Source organism: Melopsittacus undulatus, chromosome Z (assembly GCF_012275295.1).
Source record: "Melopsittacus undulatus isolate bMelUnd1 chromosome Z, bMelUnd1.mat.Z, whole genome shotgun sequence".
In the NCBI taxonomy this organism is placed as follows: Eukaryota; Metazoa; Chordata; class Aves; order Psittaciformes; family Psittaculidae; genus Melopsittacus; species Melopsittacus undulatus.
Window position 1 is genome coordinate 71,245,555 of NC_047557.1, and position 21,857 is coordinate 71,267,411.

The 21,857-nt window shown below is 39.2% G+C and overlaps 1 protein-coding gene across 1 annotated transcript in view; it reads left to right on the plus strand.

Annotated features, from left to right (window-relative positions):
- Window positions 1-16,008: 16,008 nt before the first annotated feature.
- Window positions 16,009-21,857, plus strand: part of LOC101878050 (solute carrier organic anion transporter family member 4C1) — a 30,664-nt gene continuing 24,815 nt past the window's right edge. The window contains exons 1-2 of the mRNA XM_005143450.1: window positions 16,009-16,225; window positions 20,362-20,625. Coding sequence (XP_005143507.1) covers window positions 16,009-16,225; window positions 20,362-20,625 — 481 coding nt within the window. The remainder of the gene's footprint in view (window positions 16,226-20,361; window positions 20,626-21,857) is intronic.

Genomic DNA, 21,857 nt, shown 5'->3' on the forward strand with positions numbered 1-21,857 from the left:
CTTTCTCCCAAGTCTCAATCTTAAAAGCTTCACCAACCTCCACAATTAGCTTTTTCTCTTTACACCAGAGTAAAAGCCTCTTCAGAGTTTCATCATCATACTTTATCCCTCTCTCAGAGAGGATATGTTGGAAGGGCTTAAGCATTACTTCATCTTCTTCACTTAACTGGTTTCCCATCCTTAAGCTCCCTTCCAACCGTCTGGCTGCTTACCTTATTTGCACTGCGCAGTGTCTTCTGGGCTCACAAGGCTCCGATCCGAGGATTCCCTCCTCCGAGGCTTCTGCCTCCCGATCTTGGTCCAGCCAGATCGATTCCAGCCGATTTCTTCATGGCCCAGCGATTCACACCCTCTTCCATTTCAATGTGAACTTATAGAGGGTCCCTGTTCGGGCGCCATTTGCCGCGGAAAGGACTCAGTCAGAGATCAATGTGATCAGACAAAAAGCCATTTATTGCAAAGCATTAACTCCTTATATACTATTGCTTACACACACCTACAGCAATTTGGCATATCATGATTGGTTACTTGTCTTGAAGACCCTTAGTGACTAACATATAATTATTTAAGCACAGGTGTGAGAACTTGACCTCGAACGCTTGCCAACAGTCCACAGTTCTCATAACTCAGTGAATTACAGCTTCTTCTTATCTTGCTTGCTTAGGCTTCCTTGGGCCTCCCTTGCTGTATCCCTCGGAGTTATTCAGAGCTCATGTACCAAATATTCATTTTCCTGTGAGAACACTGTCTCCACAAGCGTGTATATTTTCTACAGTGTTTTACTGACTTTATTGCTTGTACACACTTGAAAGGAAAATCCAAGGGCAATACAATATTTCTGTCACTATTAGCAGGAATTCATGAGATCCAGCTCAGAACTTCTCTGCAGCAAAAATCCAAAAAGTATAGAAACAAGAAACTGTCAGAGCAGAGATGGAACGCCTTGAAGAATGAGGCTACGAAGAAGGTGGGACACATCATACCATGTCTGCTGCTAATAGGAGGACTTAGTCTTCCTGCAATAGTTGCTGTCCCTGACATCTCAGCTTCAATCTTGGCGGGAAAAACTGCAGCCTGCCTTTTGAGGGCTTTGTGTTGATAGAATAGTCATGGGCAGTTTATTTTCCTTCATCTACAGTTGTGTTGGTTTATATAGAAAGCTTTGTATGTTTATTGTATTTTCAGAGATAAAGATTCTGTTAAACTCTGGAGGAAGAAATGGGAGATAGGAGAGGATAGAGAGAAATGGAAGAAGTATAAGGAACTTACCAACAGCCCACTTGCACAGGTGTCCCTGTCTGATTTATCACTGGTCTAAGTTTCCCTTAGAGAGGTATGCAATGACAGCTGAAGAACTCGTCACTGCTTTTCTGTATCTGCTAGCACAAACACATCTTTTGAAATATTTATGCAATGCTCATAACAGTGCAATAGATTATTTTTGGTAATAGTCCATGCGTAGGAAAACAAATGGGCTAGTTCAGTGTGTATAAATGATTGCAAAATTAACTGCAGCAGGGGTGACTCAGAACTGCATAGCTTCTTCTGTGTGTTTCCAGTTGCAAATCAGGAAATCCCCTTCTTCTAGAACCACCACCGAGACTGGATACATCCTTTTTGCTCCAACATGAGTTCCATCATAAAGGCACAGTTAGCCCTTAGAGTGAAATGTTGTCAGAAAAAGTCAATGCTAGAGGGTCATAGTAGGTAGGAAAACATTCCTTCTTGCCAAGGAATTCCTTTGTGTTTCCTGCTAATGAGTACATTTGTGTTCTCCCAATATGTAGCTGAGGACGAGGCACCTGCTAGTTTCTGCTAAGAGTACAAAATTAGGAATTTTACAGGTATTCTGTTATGTGGGAGGTTTCAGTTTTCATTGCAACAAATTACAGAAATAATATCTTTTAAAGTGGCTTTCTTACAGTCAGTTGAAATATGTCCCCCAAACAAACCAAACATCAAAATTTTTAGTATTAAGGTAAGATACCATTAGGACTGCAAAATATATGACTGAATTCATTATAGGCATCAAATAAGAAGCACAGTAATAAATGAATTGGAGTCAATTTGATAGGTGGACCACTGGGCGGATAAAGAACTGGCTGGATGGTCGCACTCAAAGAGTTGTGGTCAATGGTCAATGTCCAGTTGGAGACCAGTAACAAGTGGTGTCCCTCAGGGATCAGTGTTGGGACCGGTCTTGTTTAATATCTTTGTCGCTGACATGGACAATGGAATTGAGTGTGCCCTCAGCAAGTTTGCCAATGACACCAAGCTGCGTGGTTCTGTTGATACGCTAGAGGAAGGAATGCCATTCAGAGGGACCTTGACACACCTGTGAGGTGGGCTGATGCCAACCTCATGAAGTTTAACCATGACAAGTGCAAGGTCCTACACCTGGGTGGGAGCAATCCCAGGCACAGCCACAGGTTGGGCAAAAAGGAAATTCATGATAGTCCTGCGGAGAAGGACTTGGAGGTGTTAGTCAATGAGAAAATGAACATGAGCCAGCTTCAGTGTGCACTCACAGCCCAGAAAGCCAACTGTATTCTGGGCTGCATCAAGAGGAGCGTGACCAGCAGGTTGAAGGAGGTGATCCTGCCCCTCTACTCTGCTCTTGTGAGACCTCACTTGGAGTATTGTGTTCAGTTCTGGTGTCCTCAACATAAAAAGGACATGGAACTGTTAGAACAAGTCCAGAGGAGGGCCATGAGGATGATCAGGGGACTGGAGCACCTCCCATATGAAGACAGGCTGAGAAAGTTGGAGCTGTTCAGCCTGGAGAAGAGAAAGCTGCGTGGAGACCTCATAGCAGCCTTCCAGTATCTGAAGGGTAGCTACAGGGATGCTGGGGAGGGACTATTCATTAGGGACTGTAGTGATAGGACAAGGTGTAATGGGTTGAAACTTAAACAGCAGAGGTTTAGACTGGATCTAAGGAAGAAATTCTTTCCTGTTAGGGTGGTGAGGTACTGGAATGGGTTGCCCAGGGAGCTTGTGAAGGCTCCATCCCTGGTGGTGTTCAAGACCAGGTTGGATGAAGCCTTGGGTGATATGGTTTAGTGTGAGGTGTCCCTGCCCATGGCAGGGGGGTTGGAACTAGATGATTTTGAGGCCCTTTCCAATCCTAACTATTCTATGATTCTATGAATTACCATAATAGAGATTATCACAGTGTCCAGAAGAACCTGAAGTTCTAAAAAGGAGCTGAGATACTTACTGAAGCTGGAGCCACAGACATTATTAGAACTTCTAGCCATTACACAGACAGCTATAAATTTTCAGTAATTTGGCAGTTCACCCATTTCCCAACAATGTTTACTTATTCTAAAAACATAAAGCGAAAGCTGAAAAAGAATAAATTTAATTCCTTTATGTCCAAATAAGATTAACTTGTTCTGGATGAGATACATAGATGAGAACAGGACATGCAGTTCTTCACTTATACAACCACAGATAAATAAAACTGCTCACACCTATTGCTTATTTCGTTTTTGAGGACTAAAAGATATGTTCTAATATCAATAGCTGTTTTTAAAGAGTTTTTGAACTGAAGTCCCCATACCAAATGGGAACCTGAGTGTCCAATAATCAAATAACCAAGATCTTTGTCCTCCTCACTGACTTGGTGCAGCAACATAGTCAAGCTTCCTTTTAGCCTTAGAAAATTATCTTACACACTGCTCTGTCACTGGCAGGTGCTAGACAACCTACCCTTGCTTGATAACCTAACCCTTTTTGTTGCCAGGCGTTTTATGAAATGGTGGTTGTTTTCTCTAGAGACATGCCCTGAGAAGGCCATTGTCTCCTGTTGATCATATCACTCAAATTTCTGGGGCACAGGCAAATAAATTGTTAACACACTGCTGCAAGTTTAACACAAGAATTGCTTTGTAGCTCTCTGAAACACAGATACTGATCTAAACCCTGCTGACTCATAGCACTGATTAGACCTGATGCCTGTACTTTGAATTTATGTTGAAATCAAATTTATGTTGACCACTGCTATAACTGAGTGCATTATTGAACTGTAGCCATAAAGTGTTCTTAGGCCTATAAAGGCTAAAAATTAAGTTCAAATAACAGATAAATTAAAGATATTTTATGCATTGAATGCCTTTCTCCTTTTCGTAAAACCTTTTTATAAGACAAATTTGCACTGTCAATTTTGTTAAATCAACAAGATAGGAAAAGAGAAATATAGATTCTGAAGTATTTGTTTGAAGTAATAAACAAACATTTTCTTAAATACTTTATGAAGAAAGAATTTGTGGTCTAAATCAACTAAACTGGCTAGTCAAGTAGTAGATTGCAAGCAGACGACGACCAAAGCAATAGTAGCAAGTTAGGTATTTCCAGAGCATACCAATGTCTGTGAATACAAAACTAAACAAAACAGTAGTGAAATAAAGTACTTATTTCAAAATCCTGATTCAACCTATCACGCAGAATGTGTAAAAGATAGCAAGTCCCTGCAAAAGGCTCTGGGTGGTTTTGTTTGTTTGGTTGCTTTTTTCCATCTTAGCAGTCCATTTATAGCTCTCTCCTTGAACTTCAGAGCATCAGAAAGGCCAAGTAAAATTTCACTTAACTTTGTACACTTGAAAATTCATGTGGACACTATTGTCTCTAAGTGTGTTTCTTTAGCTTTTTATGTGAGCCACATTTTTATATCAGCACTTCTGTCTCATGTAGCAAGACATACAACACCTGTATTATTTGAAAAAGGAACTTAGAAAATTCTCCAGCTATTATCTATTTTAGAACCACAGAAAATTACCAGTTTAAGACATGCTACTAGTTTATATTTCCCAAACTGTTATACTCTTAATATTAACATAAATCTATTTTTAATTGTATTTTTTTAACAATAATGGGATTATGGAAAGATAGCAGACTGTTTTCTCATACTTCCAAATAATTTTTAAAGACTTGTGAAGTGATAAACATGTATTTACTTAATTGTAAATAAAAGCTCATTGCTTCAACACTTGTCTTGAATTTAATACTTACAACATGGAATCTAAACTTAGTGTTGCAGAAATTCTTGGAAAAGTTCTTATTCAGATATGTAGATTTGAACTAAAGCTGCTTTTATAAATTTGTGCTTAAGAAATTAAATAAAAGTGGATTAAAAAGAGCTTGAAACATTACACAGGAAAATCTTATGTGAATTATGTCAAAAGCATACATTTATAAAACCTTAAAGTATTTAACAGGTATATCTGGCTGGACCTGTCTTCACAATGATCTCAACAAAAAGGATTAGCTGAGAAAGTTAACAATAGTACAAGTAGGGAATGGGATATGAGTTACCTCTCCCTTTAAAAGTACCTTTTTTTTCTCTCCCCTTCTCCTTCCTCATTCTCTCCACATATTTGTAGCAGACATGTCCTACAGATTTGACTCATTAGTTTATTGCTTAAGGTCAAAGCCAAAATTTTGGAATGCTTAACTTGGTTCTGAAAGAGAGTCTGGGTCCCTGTGGAGTAACTTTGGCGTACAGGGTCATACATAGGTGAATGCTGCCTTCAAATTTTACTCAGACTAAATATTAGTAGTAAACCCAAGGGGTCACTGATTGGGTAGAAGTTATTTTTTCATAACTACTATTGTATTATTTAGTTATTACTTTCTGATGACCATTTACTGCATTGCTGGATTTAGCTTAATATTCATGGCCAAATCAATTAATAAATTAAATTAAGTTTTAATTGTAAGATAACAATTTATGGATTATCATATAATTTATAAACTGAGCAAACTGAATTTATGAACTGAATTTTAAAAGATTACAGTTATGCTGCACCTGAAAAATAAACGCCATAAGAAGTTTCATAAAATATCCAGCACCTTTATTGTTTCATCTCACAAAAAGATTTTGATCATGAAAATGTTTTAAGGTAAATAACTTTATATTAATTTTAATATTTGCATATTAGTTTATACTTTACAATTATATATTTTATACTAATTTTTATTTATTTTCCCTGGCTTAAACTAATAAAACCTTTAAATTACAGAATTTTTGGGATTATATTCCTTCTCTGTCTCCACATAATGAATTTTTCCTGCTACTAGAGGCATGCAAGTGTTTTATTAAAATGAATGGTGTCCCTTTACATACTCTGAGAAGTATTTCCTAAGCAGTTTCACCTGCATTCATGGATTAATATTGCAATCAGTGAGAGTATGTACATTCTTGATGGTAAATCACATTGTAGTGTTCCTACTCATACAGGTGTCCCATTGAAGTCAAGATAATTATTAGGATGGCTAAAGTGTATGAAATGAGTATAGCAAAAGGAAAAAAAAATCCTTGTTCATTGATGTAAATGTCAGGATTACCTTCAGCTTCAATGGTGTCAGGTTTTAATTCTGATGATATTCTTACATCAGGTTTTTAAACTAACTACACTCAGTGGGATATCTACTTCTGGCATACTTGAACTGAGGATCAAGTTTGAGCATTTGTAATTGTATCCTAAAGACCTTCTTGAAAAGTTCCTTTTACCTTCTCCTGGACTTATGAATTTAAACTTCTCTTTTGGGATTTACAAATTTAAACACATATTTTGAATGTATATCACAGTTACACTCTTGTTTTCCATAGGCTTTTAAATGCTCTTCCCAGAAACTGGTGCATTAAACTATATGCATAGCTCTCCAAGGGAACGCATCTTTCAACAGAATTTGATTTAAAATTCTTTGCTTGTGAAAAGTTAGATAATTGTTTATTCAAAAATATTTGGTGTCACACCATTTTGAAATGACAGCTGGGGCATGTGTTAGCCTAAGTTGTAATTACAATACATAAACATGTTAGCATGTTGTAACTGTGACAGCTAATACCAGTAGCAAAAATAATAGAATCACAGCAAGGACAAGTTAGGATGGGACCAGGTTTCCCAGAAAATTCCTGATGTGTTACCTCTACATAGTTTGAGTTACTATATATTTAAAAAAAGTCAGTTTGTTTTCTTTCTCTTCCACCCAGGTTGTGCCATCTATCTCTCAGATTCCTTGCCAGTCTTCATTTCTGTAGAATGCTTTCAATTCTGTTTAATTCCTCCTTGAAGTTTCCCTTGGATGACTAGCACTCTTCCAAAGAGAACATATTCTAAGTGGAATCAGTTTGTCACTTTCTCCTTGGTACTAATCTAGGATTCTGAAAAGCTTTTAAAGTCAGAATGAATTTTAACAATTAGATCGTCTGTAGCTGCATGGGTATGAGCTGAATGCTTAGAACAACTAAAAAACTAAGGTACAATTAAGACTGATAATAGTTTACAGTTGGAGGCAAAATAATAGGACACTGATAATAGAACAGTCAAATAATTGTGCCCCCACAATTGTTTGTCATTTCCATCTATGCAATGGTGTGAAACAAAAGAAAAGCACATAATAGCAACTAAAGAAATAACGGGTGGGAGAGATGCTCATCTGGTGCTATTTAATATGATGTAGTCCAAGAAAATCTGAACAAATAACATGAGTTATTTAATAATCAGATCAGTCAGGCTGTCCAGTGCACCTCCCATCCCATCTTCTCCAAGTTTTTCCACCTGTGCTAATGATGAGGAGTTCCCTGGATCAGCAGCCTCTGGAAGCAGAGCTGCCTGAGGAAGAGCTGAGAGAAGCCTCACAGGGGGCCTGCCCTGCTTCCCCTGGGAGGTGTCACTGCCTGCTTTGCTGCTGTCCTCAGTGCTCCCCAGCCCTCACACAGCAGCAAGTGCTGCTGCTTCCTGACAAGACCAATCATGAATGTGCTTCCATCATGTGCACAAGTCTTAACAGTGATGCATCTATGATGTCTCCAAGGTACTGCCACTAATTTTTTTCTTGCCTTCTGTAACAGTTTCCATTATCTTTCCTATTCTTTTTCTTATGAGAGTCCCTCAGCCAGGTTACAAATATCCATCCTGTGTTTCTGATGCCACACAGGAAGCACCTGGGGATGTCCTCCCAGTTTTAAGGCATCCAGTTACTCTAGAGAGTTTGACTCTCTTTGGGTGATTCATTCTAAGGCATCCCAGGTTTGAGGGCCAGCAGGATGCCAACAAGCTCTGACCAGCCTCATGTGTCCACTGACACCCCTGCTCATGGCACCCCTGATCAGAGCTCCAGGAATATGCAGAGAGAGGCTGCCATGGCTAAAGAGGTGGCTGGCCATGTTGCCACCCTTCGCTCCTGGCTTTTATGCAGCCACTGGCCCTTGGTGCTCCCTGACCTTAGGTTAAGAGTTACAGCTACCTTATCCCTCAAACAACTGTTATTTCTTAACAGTCTTATCTAGTGCATTTTTCCCTCATGACTTGCTGATAGTTTGGACATTTTGCTCCTTCAGGTGTCCTGAGGTTTCACAACCTCAATGTGTCAGTGCTGATGACACCGGGAGAATTCAGACTTTCTATGGGGAAATCTGAATACACTGGAAACAGACTAGGATGTCTGGTCCTCTCAACTGATCCTCACCTGTTGAGAGGTATTGACTAGTAGTAGATACGTTCTTGGGCTGGTTTGTTCTCCTGGGCCTCCCTTTACAAAATCCTTTTCTCAGCTCATGGGTGAAAAGAGAATGGCAGCCCTTCTAGCCCAGTAAATACAGTTGCCATCGCGTAGGCTTTGTGTCAAACTGAAGAGACAGCGTTAGGAGTTGTTAGGCTTTGTACAGATTTACTGGCCTGGATGTTAATGGCTTGCTGCATTTCCCCCCACAATCCAAACTGAAGCCATCAACCTTGAGACCCAAGGTGTCTGTGGAAATGTGAATATAACACCAAAGAAAGGGCTGACACCAGAATTTGTGCATATTGTCTTAACTGTACACAAGTTGAGTTATGAAAAATGGTGATTGGATAAACAATAATTCCATGATTAGTCTGCTAACACACTGTGTTTATTTTGCCCAGCACAAGACTGAGCTTAACAAATATTGGAAATTCAAGCAAGTTACTCTAAGTTGGATCCCATAAACTGGTGACAGCATGAAGTGCCCCAGATCTGTCAAAATCTTGCCATGCATTGCTGTTGGTGATTGAGTCTCCTGACACTTCTAACGGGTATACCATATCTTATTCTGTTGTATTCAGTCACTTACTAATGTCTGGAATACTCTGATCCTTTTCTGCCCACTGTTCTTCTGCCACTATGTTTTGGCTGTTAAACAGACTTAGTATAAGGGTTTGTTTTTTAAAGTTTTATGCTGAATGTAGCCCTTTGTTTCTGGAAGGATCTTTTAAAATTACCTAATTTTGTAACTTAGCATATGATGTAAATATATAAATGTGATTTAGTTGATGGAAGGCCATCAGTTTGGCTTCTGTTGTCTCAGATCTTCAGCTTCTCTACCAGGTCATCTTCAGTAAAATGGGTAATGATGACAAGGATAGTCTAGTTATGTGTCCCGAAACATAACATGTGTCGTTCTATTACATTACTCTTTGCAAAAGTCCAAACAAAAACATAGTACAAAACTAAACTGCATATGAAGCAACTTTTAAAAACTGGTAAATACATTCCCTCAGTTAGAAATTAAGAAATGTTAATGTATTATTAAGCTTTCTTCTAAACAGCTCCTATGAGTCTATGTAGAAACTGAAATGCAATCTACATTACTGTGCTATGGACCTCTAAAGCAATCATTTTATCCATAATTCCTTAAAAATACATCATTTAATTCCTTCCTAGTTAAACAAGCCACTTACTAAAGAATCTTTGCAACAGCAAAAAAATCCTGTTAGGGATTAACTTCATAATTTGGCTACTGCATGTGTTAAAAAATAACACACAAAGGGATTGTTTGGATTTTTTTCCTTACATCTATTTTTATATATCCTGTAAATTAAATCTACTTGATCAACCTGGTATTCAGTGGACTACTGAGCAGGAAAATTACTTTTGCTTTTATTTTTCAATTACAGCTTCTAATTTTTGTATTTGCTTTTGAATTTCACCATTTTGTAGTTTTTCTAGGTTAATAGAAGAGTAAAAGGCAATCACCGGCTGGAAAGATTAATTTTTAGAGCTTTATCTCTGCAAGACAACTTTTAAAAACTTTATTTGTTAATAGATTATTTTTTGATAGAGAGATTCCAGGGAATTCATAACTTTTCATGCACAAATTCTATTTTTTGTAATATATTTTAATACTTTCCAGCTTTTATATTTCCCATATATAATTATCATGACTAAGTTAAAAAAGACCCTGCCCAGAAATCACTCAAGGAAACATTATTTTTGGCCAGGAAGATAGTAGTTAGTGAATGAAATCAGACTTAATTCTCCTAAGCAAACAGAAGTTTTATGTATTTAGAAACAGGGAAAACCCTTGAAAATCCCATGGCAAGTTATGCTGCATCAATAAAAACATGGAACAGGACTGTGTAATTTCAGCTTTACTACACTTACTAGCAAAAGTTTCCTGTAAAAGGCTGCAACAGTTTGAAATATTTGACCCTAAAGACATTTCTAAAAATAAAAGCAATAAGTTCGAGATTCATATATTTATCTGAATATATACCTGAAATCTAGACATAAATAGCTAGCTGGTAAAATCCTTGTTCTGTTTGACTATAACTTGTAAAACTGCTACAAACTTCTGATCCCTTGAATTGCGAAGAATGTTGTAACAAACATCACAGCCATGCCTCAAAAACATATTGGACTTTTCAAAAATGGAAAATATCCCTGTCTCAGAAAAATCTGAGATTTCTGAGAAAACTCCCATATCTCTTCTTTCAGTGTTTTAGACAGGATATTCATCAGGTATAGCAATAAAACTGCCCAGATCTAACAATTATATGACTTTGTCACCGATTTTGCAGTGTTGAATCTAACATACTACCAAGTTTCTTTGTATAAACATTTCTTTCAGAGATTTTTTTAAAGCACAAATGGAGAGATTTGGTATATTCTCTAGATGAACAATCATAGGAATGCTCCCTGTTAGTAAAGAGGCAAAGTCAATAGTAACTAGAACTGTAACACAAGATAATTCTACCATCCCATCCCCCAAAAAGTCAGGGTTTTTTCTGCTGCTGAAATCTTTTGTTTGTGACAGATGACAGAATCAGAGTGGTCAAGGCCGGCAGGGACCTCTGGAGGTCATCTGATCTAACCACTTGCTCAAACACTACCTCCAGTTAGGTACCCAAGACCATATCCAGGTGCCTTTTGAATATTTTCGAGGAGAGACTCCACAACCTCTCAGTGAAATCTGTCCCAGTGCTTTATCAGCCTCACAGTGAAAAAGTGTTTCCTGACATCCTAGCAACACCTCCTGTATTTCAGTCTGTGCCGACTGCCTCTGGTCCTGTCACTGGGCACTATGGAAAAAAGCCTGGTTCTGCCTTCTCTGTATCCTACCTTCAGGTATTTATAGATGTTAATTAGATTCCCGACCTTCATCAGCCTGAGCCTACTATTCTCCAGGATGAACAGCTTTTGCCTACAGGAGAGATGGTCCAATCCCTTCACCAACGTGGTGGTCCTTCACTGCACTATTAGCTCAATTTTTCTGATGTTCTGGGGAGAACTGGGCACACTACTCCAGATGTGGCCTCAGCAGTGCTGAGCAGAAGTGATCTTTGGATGAAGCCAGTGAAACAGAATGAACATAGAGGGGGTGCGCATTTTAATTGCCAGATAAATGTTATAAATAAATTAAAATCAGAGCTATTTAAAAAAAAAAAGGAGTTGCCATCATGGTGAGCATCTAAGAGAGAAAATTTGTGGATTTACCTGTTCCTGCTCTGTACATGTAGATTTTACTTAACATCATAAATGATTACTACCTGCCTACCACTAGAGGTCATGTATTTGCTAATGAAACAAACTGTGAAGCAGATAAAATTGAAAATTTGTTTTTGTTAAAACTGGGTACCAGGCAGATATGAAACCAAAGAGACTGCCCAGTTGTCAAAAACACTGAAGCTAGTGTTTCTGAAGAGAAATTAAAGAATTAGTTCTTCTCCATTAATCTGTTCATTAAATTCCAAGAGTAGAAAGTAATCCATAGAATTTACTATGTGAGAAGTCAGTGACTGTGATAAGGGATTTGTCCCATTAGCTCTGAATATGTTTACTGGTCAAAGAACAGAACGTTTATAGAAAATAGGCAAGGTCTGATTAGAATTAAAAGATTATGGCATCGTGATAAAAACAGGAGATGCCTTGAGTTTTCACACTGAGGCATATTTATCAGACAGTTTAGCAAACGATGGGAACAACTATAGGAACTATAGGAATTCATTGTAGGATATTGGTTTAGCCCTAACCAAGAGAACAAACCTATATACACTTCAATGTATTTCACTGCAGGGTAGGTTGGTTGGACTTCTCAAGGATGAAAAAGGCACAAAAGTAAGTACAGAAGATCCATTACTAGGCAATCATTCAAGAAAATGTCTCCTTTGACATATATTAAAAACAGAGGAAAGTTGATATTGCTTCTTTGGGCCTAAAATTAGACACAGGGCAGATTAAGAGCTACATTACCTTAAATAACATAGGTACAAGATTTAAACAAGCAGAGAGGTTATTGCAGCATTGGCAGAAGTACATGATTGCCCTGAAGCACAATGTAATTTAGAGATACCTTGAGCTAGTTCACATCCAACAGCAGAAGAGTACACAGCTGTAGGACTGCTTTGTTCACTTTCAAAAGAATAAATGTGCTCAGAAAAGAAACAAAACCCGAACATTTTTGCATAAAAACTAGAAAGCTACACACAATCAAATTGCTGATTTTTACAATGTTTCCAAAACAAGCACAACATCAGGATTTAAATGGAATTCAGATTTTACTGGAAATATGAAACAACGAAGATAGTCAAGGGAAAAGATAACTAAAGTTTCAAATTCCTGGTTCTGCATGTCAAACAGGCAGGCTGATTTCTACCCTATTACGATCTCTCTGGGTGCTAACATATCCCACTCCACATGCATCTTGAAAGCAGGGAAATATACTTGGCAGAGGTGTTAACTACATCTTTAAATCCCACAATGTAGATAAAAATTCAAGAAAACCCAAGGCTTCTCTCCACTGGAAAAAAAAAAAAAAAACCAAACAACCACCACCAACAACAAAAAAATAAAAAAACACAAACAAAAGAAAAAGGCAGACACAAAGAAAGATTATTCATTTAAAAAGGCAGCACTGTTTTCTCACAGCTTCCTTTGAGTAAATTCTGACCTAGGCCAAGAAACTGAAAATTATGTGGAGAAAGCTACCACAGTAGAAATAAAATAATCCACAGAGGAAAAAGATTTTATTCAGAGTGCCAAAATAACAGAAATAAAGTTGTGGAAGCATTTGACATCTGAAAAATTCAGCAAACACTGAAAAGCTGCCTGGAAAATTAGTTTGTTAGGATCCCAGGTAATCTACTTTTCATCTTATTTTATAGCTGGTAGAGTCAAAGGGAGCATTGTACTGACAAAATGTGTCATGTTTCTGGAAGATAATCTTCTTAAAATGTGAGAGTTGGTCTGTGAACCACTTGGCCTTTAAATGAGAGAGGATGGCTTTGAGATATTTGACAACGAATACCTTAAATATGCAGTTTTTGGTCTTATATGACGGAAAAACTCAATCACTTTTGCTATTCAGAGAATGGCAGTTCTCAGACTTCTTGAAAAGCAACTCTGTTTCTTAAACAAATCCATAGGTCTTATCTAGCATTCTTGTGGTGGGTTTATGTCTGATCAAAAATGAGACACCATGCAATCACACACTGCACGATGCAATACAACTCGAGAACTACTATGACTTCTGAGACTGCAGAAGCTGTAGCTGATCAAATACAACACTGTGAAGGTAGAATAAGGCTACATGTTATAACCCTTCCACAAATTTGGCAGTTTTTTCTTTAAAATACTTGCTTGCCTCTCTGCAAGGTATTCCAGTATGAATTTTATTATATTATTCTGAGTTAACTATCATTTTTTCCCCCTAGAATGTAGTTTCCCATTACAGGGAAAAAGTTCCTTCACAGGAACTTTGGATCAGGAAGACATCCTAGTTAATCTGTTTTCATATCCATATCCTAGCCATAATTTCATCTAGACTGGACACCACTATGATACCCTACCCAGTATTCATAAAAATACTGTTTGCTTCAGCTGAACAGGCTATTTTTCATAGTGAGCTCCATTTACTTCTCTTTTTCCTTTTCTTTCTGTCACCTTCCTCTGATGTTAAAACCAAAATCATCAGCTGGAACTGTGACAATTAAATGAAGATAACAACAAACCTAGCTGACCTGGCAGATCAAAGGAGGTTCTTATGTCTCATTAGCAGCGTAATAATTAAATAATTTAGTGGATTATTCTCACTACTCTAGCATGTAGGCATTGTAGTGAAGATCAGGATATTAGACCTCTCAAGAGGCTGTTAACTGGGGTGTATCTTGATAGCCATTTGAGGAAAACACACTCCAGATTATTGCCTGAAATTACAGTAAAATAATTTCAGGGTCTGGGGGCTGTCAGTGACCAGCAGTGGCACACTTCACTGAGGAGCAGCTGTCTGTGCTCCTGGAAGCTTGGATGGCTGCGGGGCTGGAGCAGTACTTGGGAAAGACCCTGAGGTGGCTGAGGTGGAGCGTGGGGAGGGCCCTATGTTCACCGAAGCCCCCAGGCCTTCAGCTCCAGCCACCACCAGCTGCCCCTGCCCACTGCAGCAGCAACAGCTGATTTCTCACTTGAATGAATACATAATATTCACAACATTATCTTTTCTAACCTACCAGCTTTCTTTTTGAAGAAGACCATCTCCACGGTCTTGAAATACTTTAATAAATATTTGTAAATGTGTGGTTCTTTCTAAAGAGCTGTGACATCAGGGAAGAGAGGACAGTTGAGAATTCATGAAGGTGCCCTGGTTTTCATTGTGAAACCAAAGCCACAGCTCATGTCTCCAGTTTCAGTCATATTTCACTTGTCCCTAAAACGTTTTGAACTCTTGAAAGGCAAAGGGCTCTTCCACAAATGCATACTAACCAGAGGGTAGCACTAGTGACAGGTAATTGATTCCTGGACTCCTTTCCAGTTGCTCTTGTGCAGATGGGTGAAGTTAACTCCCACTGTATGCAAACAGACTCAATACTTCCTTGAACACTCAACAAATTCTCATGGTCTGCAACTGAATTAACTTACTCAATGGAAGCTCCTGCTGGTGGAAACTCTGTGGTACAGTAGGGGAAATAATATTTCCAAAGGATGACATTTGCAGATATCCAGGGAGTTTTTGGTTGGAGATGGGTTTCCACACCCAAGCAGGTCATATGCCAGCTCTCTTGCATAAAGTGGGAAAGTACTCTATTGAAAAAAAAAAATCCCTTTCAGTTTTTCCAACACTCACAAAGAACATCTTGAGGTGGGGTTGCTTTTTGTGGGTTTTGTTTGTTTTGGTTTGGTTTTTTTTTTTTTCTTTCTCGGAAGAAACACTATTTTTCAGGTGCTTGACTTTCAATTGTTTTCAGAGCAAACCTTTCCCGAATACAAACGTGCCCTTCTGCCGCGCAGCTTTGAACTGGCAGTAGGAGGAAGAACTTGATTGGATACAAGAACCCGAAATAGAAGAGAACCCGGCTCTCAACCCCTGGCCCTCCCGACGTGATAATGTCGGTCGCGCTGTGACCGTTCCATGGCTCCCTGAGCAGGGGCTCCCCACATCAAGGCGCTCGTGCCCGTGAGGCCCGCCCACTGCACCTGCAGCCGCGGGACAACCGCTGGCGGGGCCGGCGGTGACACCAGACGTAAGCGGGTTCGCCGCGATCTGACGGACACAGCCCCAGCAGAGCAAAGTATAGAGTGGGGTGGGGGTAGAGTGGGGTAGAGCGGGGTAGAGTGGGGTGAGGTGGGGCGCGGTGGGGCGGGGCGGAGAGGAGTGGAGCGGGACGGGCAGTCCTCCCCGATAGGAGGGCGAAAGTGCGGCCACCTGACCGCTCTCGTGGTATTTAGAGGATCGTTGCAGCCGGTGCAACGTGGGGTTCCGAGGCTGCCATGGAGGGTCGTGGCATCGGGAACCCGGTGTTTGAGCCGCCCAGCCCCGACGCCGGCCGCCAGCGCGAGGCGACCTCCCCCAAGGTAGACAGCGGCATCCCCACGCAGTCCGGGGAGGGGCCTTGCGGATGGGGCTGCTTTGCCCCTAGGGCGCTGCAGGTCTGCAACAACGCTGAGGGCTTCTTGGCAATGTACAGCCTGCTGGCCATCTTCCAAGGTAACCTTCTCCGGAGATGCAGTGAGGTGCTGCATGCCTCCCCACCTTCCTTGTGGGGCCCTCCTGCTGCCCTGGGCACATATTGCTCTCCCTTCTGGAGCTGTGGGGAGCCGGGTTTGGGGAAGGAAGGTGAAGAGTGGTGGTGGTGGATGAGGGGAGACAGGGTTCCTCCAGCTGCCTGAGTCTGGTGTTATTGCTAAAAAGTGGCATTAGTTACTAGAGGCTGTCTAGGGGAGGAAGGGCCTCAGTGTCCTGGATAGTACTGCTCTCTACTCTCACTTCCTCATTTTCTTATTTTCCCACCCACCTTTTTGACCACTGCCAAGCCCACGGCCCTGTCAGCTCTGTGCTTCATGCTTTGCACTTGTATACTGTTTCCACATTGCTCACATTTGGCTAGTGCACCTTACGTGCTGTGCAGGTTGAGATGGCTGGTCCAGGGAAGAAAACAAATGCTGCAGACTAATAGACTGCAGTGTAGTGCCCTAGCATGTGCTTTGCTGCCTATCAGTTAGAAAGGTACCTTAGCATGACTGAGTGGGACTTTGAGTAATTTATGTGGCTTTAAAGACATTTGTTTTGTTCCATGAATCCCAGTGCAGCCATTTTTAGCACATAGCTAGGGGATTAACCTAGAAGGGAACCTGAAATTTTATCTGCCTTTAATATCTGTTGTTCAGCTTCAGATATTCTTGCCCATATTTTTGCTTTTTTTGTAACAAGATCTGTTTGGGGCCTTTGCAAGCTATGGGCCTAGAAAGCAGTAATAATTGGATTAATGTTCAGAACCTTTCAGCTTCCTTGGACTATCTAGAAAAGAAAACTTCCTGAAAAAAATAGGAAGCTTTTAAGCTCATCCTTGTTGCACAAGAGACTGCAGTTGAGGTCTGTGGAGTTGGTGGGTCATGTAGAAAAAGAGATTTGGTGCTAGGAGAGCAGGCAGCCTATGCCAAAGACATGAGGTTATGGCTGTATTTCTGCCTGGAGCAGTAACTGGGATGGTCTGAGGAGAACCAAGCAGCAATATCATAAGAAACTCTACCCCGTTAGGATGACATGGATGTTGGTTATACCATTTACGCAGCTCTCTATCCTGTTATCTACATGTAGATGTATGGCAGACCTCAGAGAGGTACCTACCTAATGTAACTCAAATTTAGGGCCTAATGTGAGCAAAATTCTAATGCTTGTTTTGGAGGCTGATGTAGGCATAGGTATTACAGCCTTTGTGACCTTCTTAATTATATGTCATCTGTATTTTCACAAGAAGTACCCTTCCTTTGGCTAGATCATAGAAAGGAAATTGGGCACTGAATAATCAAGTTGAAACCCTTTGTGAGATGTGGAAAAAACCAAGAATATTTTCACACAAGAAATTCACTGCTGCATGTGAAACTTTGCAAATTCAGGGCTTGCAGCTCCAGAATTTAGATAAAAGCACTGGGGTTTTGAAGTTGTGTGAGTTACTACTGTACTGTAGCTTTCTCCTTCAAATTACAGAAAGCATCACTAAGGAAGATAAAATACATCTACAAAACTTGCTAATACTTAATATACCTCCAGGAAAGTTTATTTCCTAATGTGCTGAAGAATTATGAAATAATCCTTAACACGCTGTCGATTTATATAAGCTGTTACACTAGACTTTTTTACACAATGGGTGAATACAGTAGTTTACTGCAGAGACCTGGTACAAGTGTATAGGTTTTTGTATGTGTGTTCCTAACTGAAGGCATGTATTTATTACGTTATCTTCTAGCTGCCCTAGGAAATAAGTTGCTCTTATCATTAACATCTGATATGCTGCATTTCAACTTCTCATGAGATTGCAGGTGAAACTTAAATCTTCATTTTTAGATGTTTCTGTTTCAAGGACATGTGAAACCTGTATTTCAAGAATAGAAGACGCTACTTCGTGTAGAACATGGATACATGACTAATACCTGCTTTCTGTATGGCACTCACGGGTGCATAAATGTGTGATTGCATCTTGTCCATGCAGTAACCAGATATGCTGCAGTAGCAAAAAAGTAATCTCACTGTCTTGGGTACAAGCAATACACTTTTTTTGTAATGTCAGTAATAATGTTGGTAAATGAAATAACAGAACCACTGTTTGAGACTGGTCTGATCTAATCTGTCTGAAAACTTTGAATAGTACTAATACTTAATATGTGGACTAGATTTGCTGCTAGAAAGACTTTTATACTATTATTTATTTTTTTTCTTTTTTAATTGTGTGTCTGCAATCTACTGCTTCAAAGCCACTGTACTTTCAAAACCCGTAAAGTGCTTTCTGTTGAGTGGATGAATTAAAAATACTCCTGTTTCTTGTTTGACCAAATGAAGTTGGTTTATGATTAATCTAGATTTCATGGTTCAGTGCACGCTGTACCTAAACTTTTACCACATCTTCTAAACAGATGTGGCAGGGCAATAAGGGTTTGGATGATAGTTAAAAATAATTTATACTATTATTTAAGTGTTGGGATGTCCTTGGAGAATTTGTTTTTCAGATCAAGTTAGTGTCAGCCAGGTTCCATCTTTCCTGAAGAAACTTCAGCGGTTAATCATTAGGTGAATGGCAGCACAGCTCTCCAATGCAATCATTATATTTACTTTTTTTACAGATTAAATGTAATTATCCAGTAAGATTAACTGCAATGTTTTACAGCTTTTGGGATGTAAATTAAAAGTGACAACTTAAACTACAGGTAAAGACACTGTCCTGAATACTGCAGTTTAACCCTATAGGAATTTAAGTGTGATGGTCAGACTTACAGATAAGATCGTAATTGTTAATAAAAAGGCCACAGTAGGATGTTAGGAAACTATGATTATGCTGTAGAATAGTGAAGTGTTAGTTATGGTGTGCTTTTCACTGATAAGAGAATAGCTGGTTGATCACAGATTTGGAGTGGTATCTTTTTTAATATGTAGAACACTCTAGGCAGAACTGTTAACTTCAGCTTGTGTAGTTGCACTTCTGGATGGTGCAATGCTTGTTGAAAGCTAACTTAAATACATGGTTGTCCTCAGTCATATGTCATTCTGTTCTTAGAATGACAATAGAGAATTGTGTTTGAAATTTAGGAAGAGGAAGGATAACTGCAGTGTCTGTGTCACACTGCAGAAGCCTTAACCTTATTTGCAGCTGTGACTTACAACTTTTCTCCAGGGTGCATATTTTATGGGCACAATTTAATTAGACTACCATAAAGTTATCTGACAGCTAGAAAGTACAGTTATTCATTTCATTTGCAACAGAATCCTATTTGGGAGCTGTCAGAAGTAAACTCCTGAAAGTTTAATTACTTGGTGTAGGAAAATGTGAGGCATGATGGGAGATTCAAGTTAGTATCTAAAAACAACACATGTAAAAGATGAACAGTGTTTATAAGCATGCATTGACAGTTGCAGCTTCCTTGATTCTACTTCTGGATCAGTTTTTTGGAGTTCACCTGTGCTGAAGGGTGGCAGCTGGTGTAAGGTCTTTTCTCCAGGTTGTTTTGATACTTCTGAAACTTGAAGGTGCAGAGGGCAAACTTTTCTCAGTTAATCACCTCTGTTAACTCTGACAGTTGTATTGTATTTTTAAGTATGTTTTATGTTATAGAGGAAAGATGTCTGTTCAAAAGCTGCTTGGTATCTTCCCTTCACGGTGGCAGAAAGGAAATGTTTGACAGTCTTTATTTGAAAGCTCTGTCCTAAACTCTTCCACTGTAGCTTTTATTCTAATGCAAGTCAAACTTGACAAATTTTCTTTTAATTTGTACAGAATCTTATAATGCAATGCATTTTGTTTGAAATCCCTGTGCCTCAGACTAAATCTGGAACCTTAATACGTGAATGGAGTTTGAGGCATGATATTTTACCAGACTAATATTTGAGTATTGAATCTTTAATGCCCACAACAGAGAAGAAAATGGAATAGTTCTGTTCAGTTTGGCTGGCTTAAGTTAGCCCTGTATCATTCTACTACCTACATGGATTTTAAAGCTAATTAAATACCTTTAAGTATAGCTTTGTAAATATATTTGTTTTAACCATTCCCTCATACAGTGGTAACTTTACCCTTGCAACTTTATCAAATTAAAGTACCTTTGACTAATTTTTTCTTTTTTTTTTTTTTGTAGGTATGGTGGTAAATGGCCTGATCAACATTAGTATTTCAACAATTGAGAAGCGTTATGAGTTGAACAGTTCACTCACTGGCTTAATCTCTGCAAGCTATGATATTTCTTTTTGTATATTGGCACTGTTTGTATCTTTCTTTGGAGAAAGAGGGCACAAACCACGATGGCTTGCTTTCTCAGCGTTTATGCTAGGACTGGGCTCACTTATATTTTCCTTACCACACTTCAGTAGTGGGAAATACCACTTTGGAACTAAACTTGAAGGTAAGATTATCCTTATGTTTTGGAAAGGATTTTAAAAAGTCTGTGTAGCTACCTGGTGCAACTTTTACTTTGGTGCAATATATTTTTTGTCAGAGTCCTAAAAATATCTTTAATCTGAAAATAAAATGATTCTGTGAAATCGTGAAGTTCAAGAGGTGTCTCTTTGCACAGTGGACTTATATTTTCAGAAGAGATCTGGGTGTAAATATCAGTTCTTGCTCGTAAGCAATACTTGAATAATTTTTTGTTTTTACTTGTGCTGATGAATGCAATTAAAATTCACTTTGTGTAAAAATTATCTGGCATTTCTTTGAATAGAAATGTGAGTTAGTTCAGTGATTGTCCCGAGTTCAGCTATAGGAGTAATTTTTCTCCTTCTTAGTAGCTGGTGCAGTGCTGTGTTTTTGACTTTCAGCCTGGGAACAGTGCTGATAACATGAATGTTTTTAGTTGTTGCTAAGTAATGTTTACTGTGACCAAGGGTTTTCTGAGTCTCACACTCTGCCAGGGAGGAGAGGAAGCCAGGAGAAAGCAGAGACAGGACACCTGACCCAATCTAGCCAAAGGGGTATTCCATACTGCAGCATGTCATGCCCAGTATCTAAGCTGGAGGAGTTACCCAGGATGGCTAGATCACTGCTTGGGTTGGGCTGGGTATCGGTTGGCAGGTGGTGAGCAGTTGTATTCTCTTCCCTTGTTATTTTGCTTATCATTATTATTATGGATTGGTAACACTAATGGTTTGTGTTATTACCTTAGTTACTGGACTGTTCTTATCTCAACCTGTGGGATTTAAATTCTTTCCATTCCCCTCCCCATTCCTCCAGGAGTTGGGGGAGGAAGAAGTGGGTTAGGGTTAGGATTAGTGAGTTCTTAGAGCGAGTAGCTGCATGGTTCTGAGTTGCCAGCTGGGCTTAAACCCTGACAGTGATGTAAATATTAAAAGAAAACTTAGATTTGGTCTTGTTGGAGGGTGACTATGTGTTGCAGTTCTTTTAGGCTTTGAACTAGTAAAGACATCTTGTAACAAGTTTCATGAAGTTCCTCTAATGCTGATAAAAACTTGTGGGTCTCTTTGAAGCAGAGGGAACAAGCAGTACTGAACTATACTGGACAAAGCAGTATTGAAATTGTGTGAGTAGACAGCTCTCAGGAGATCCTGCATATTTTTTTCTCATAAAGCCAGATTTTAAGTGTAGTGTGCTTTAATGCATCTCAGCTTAGTGGTACAC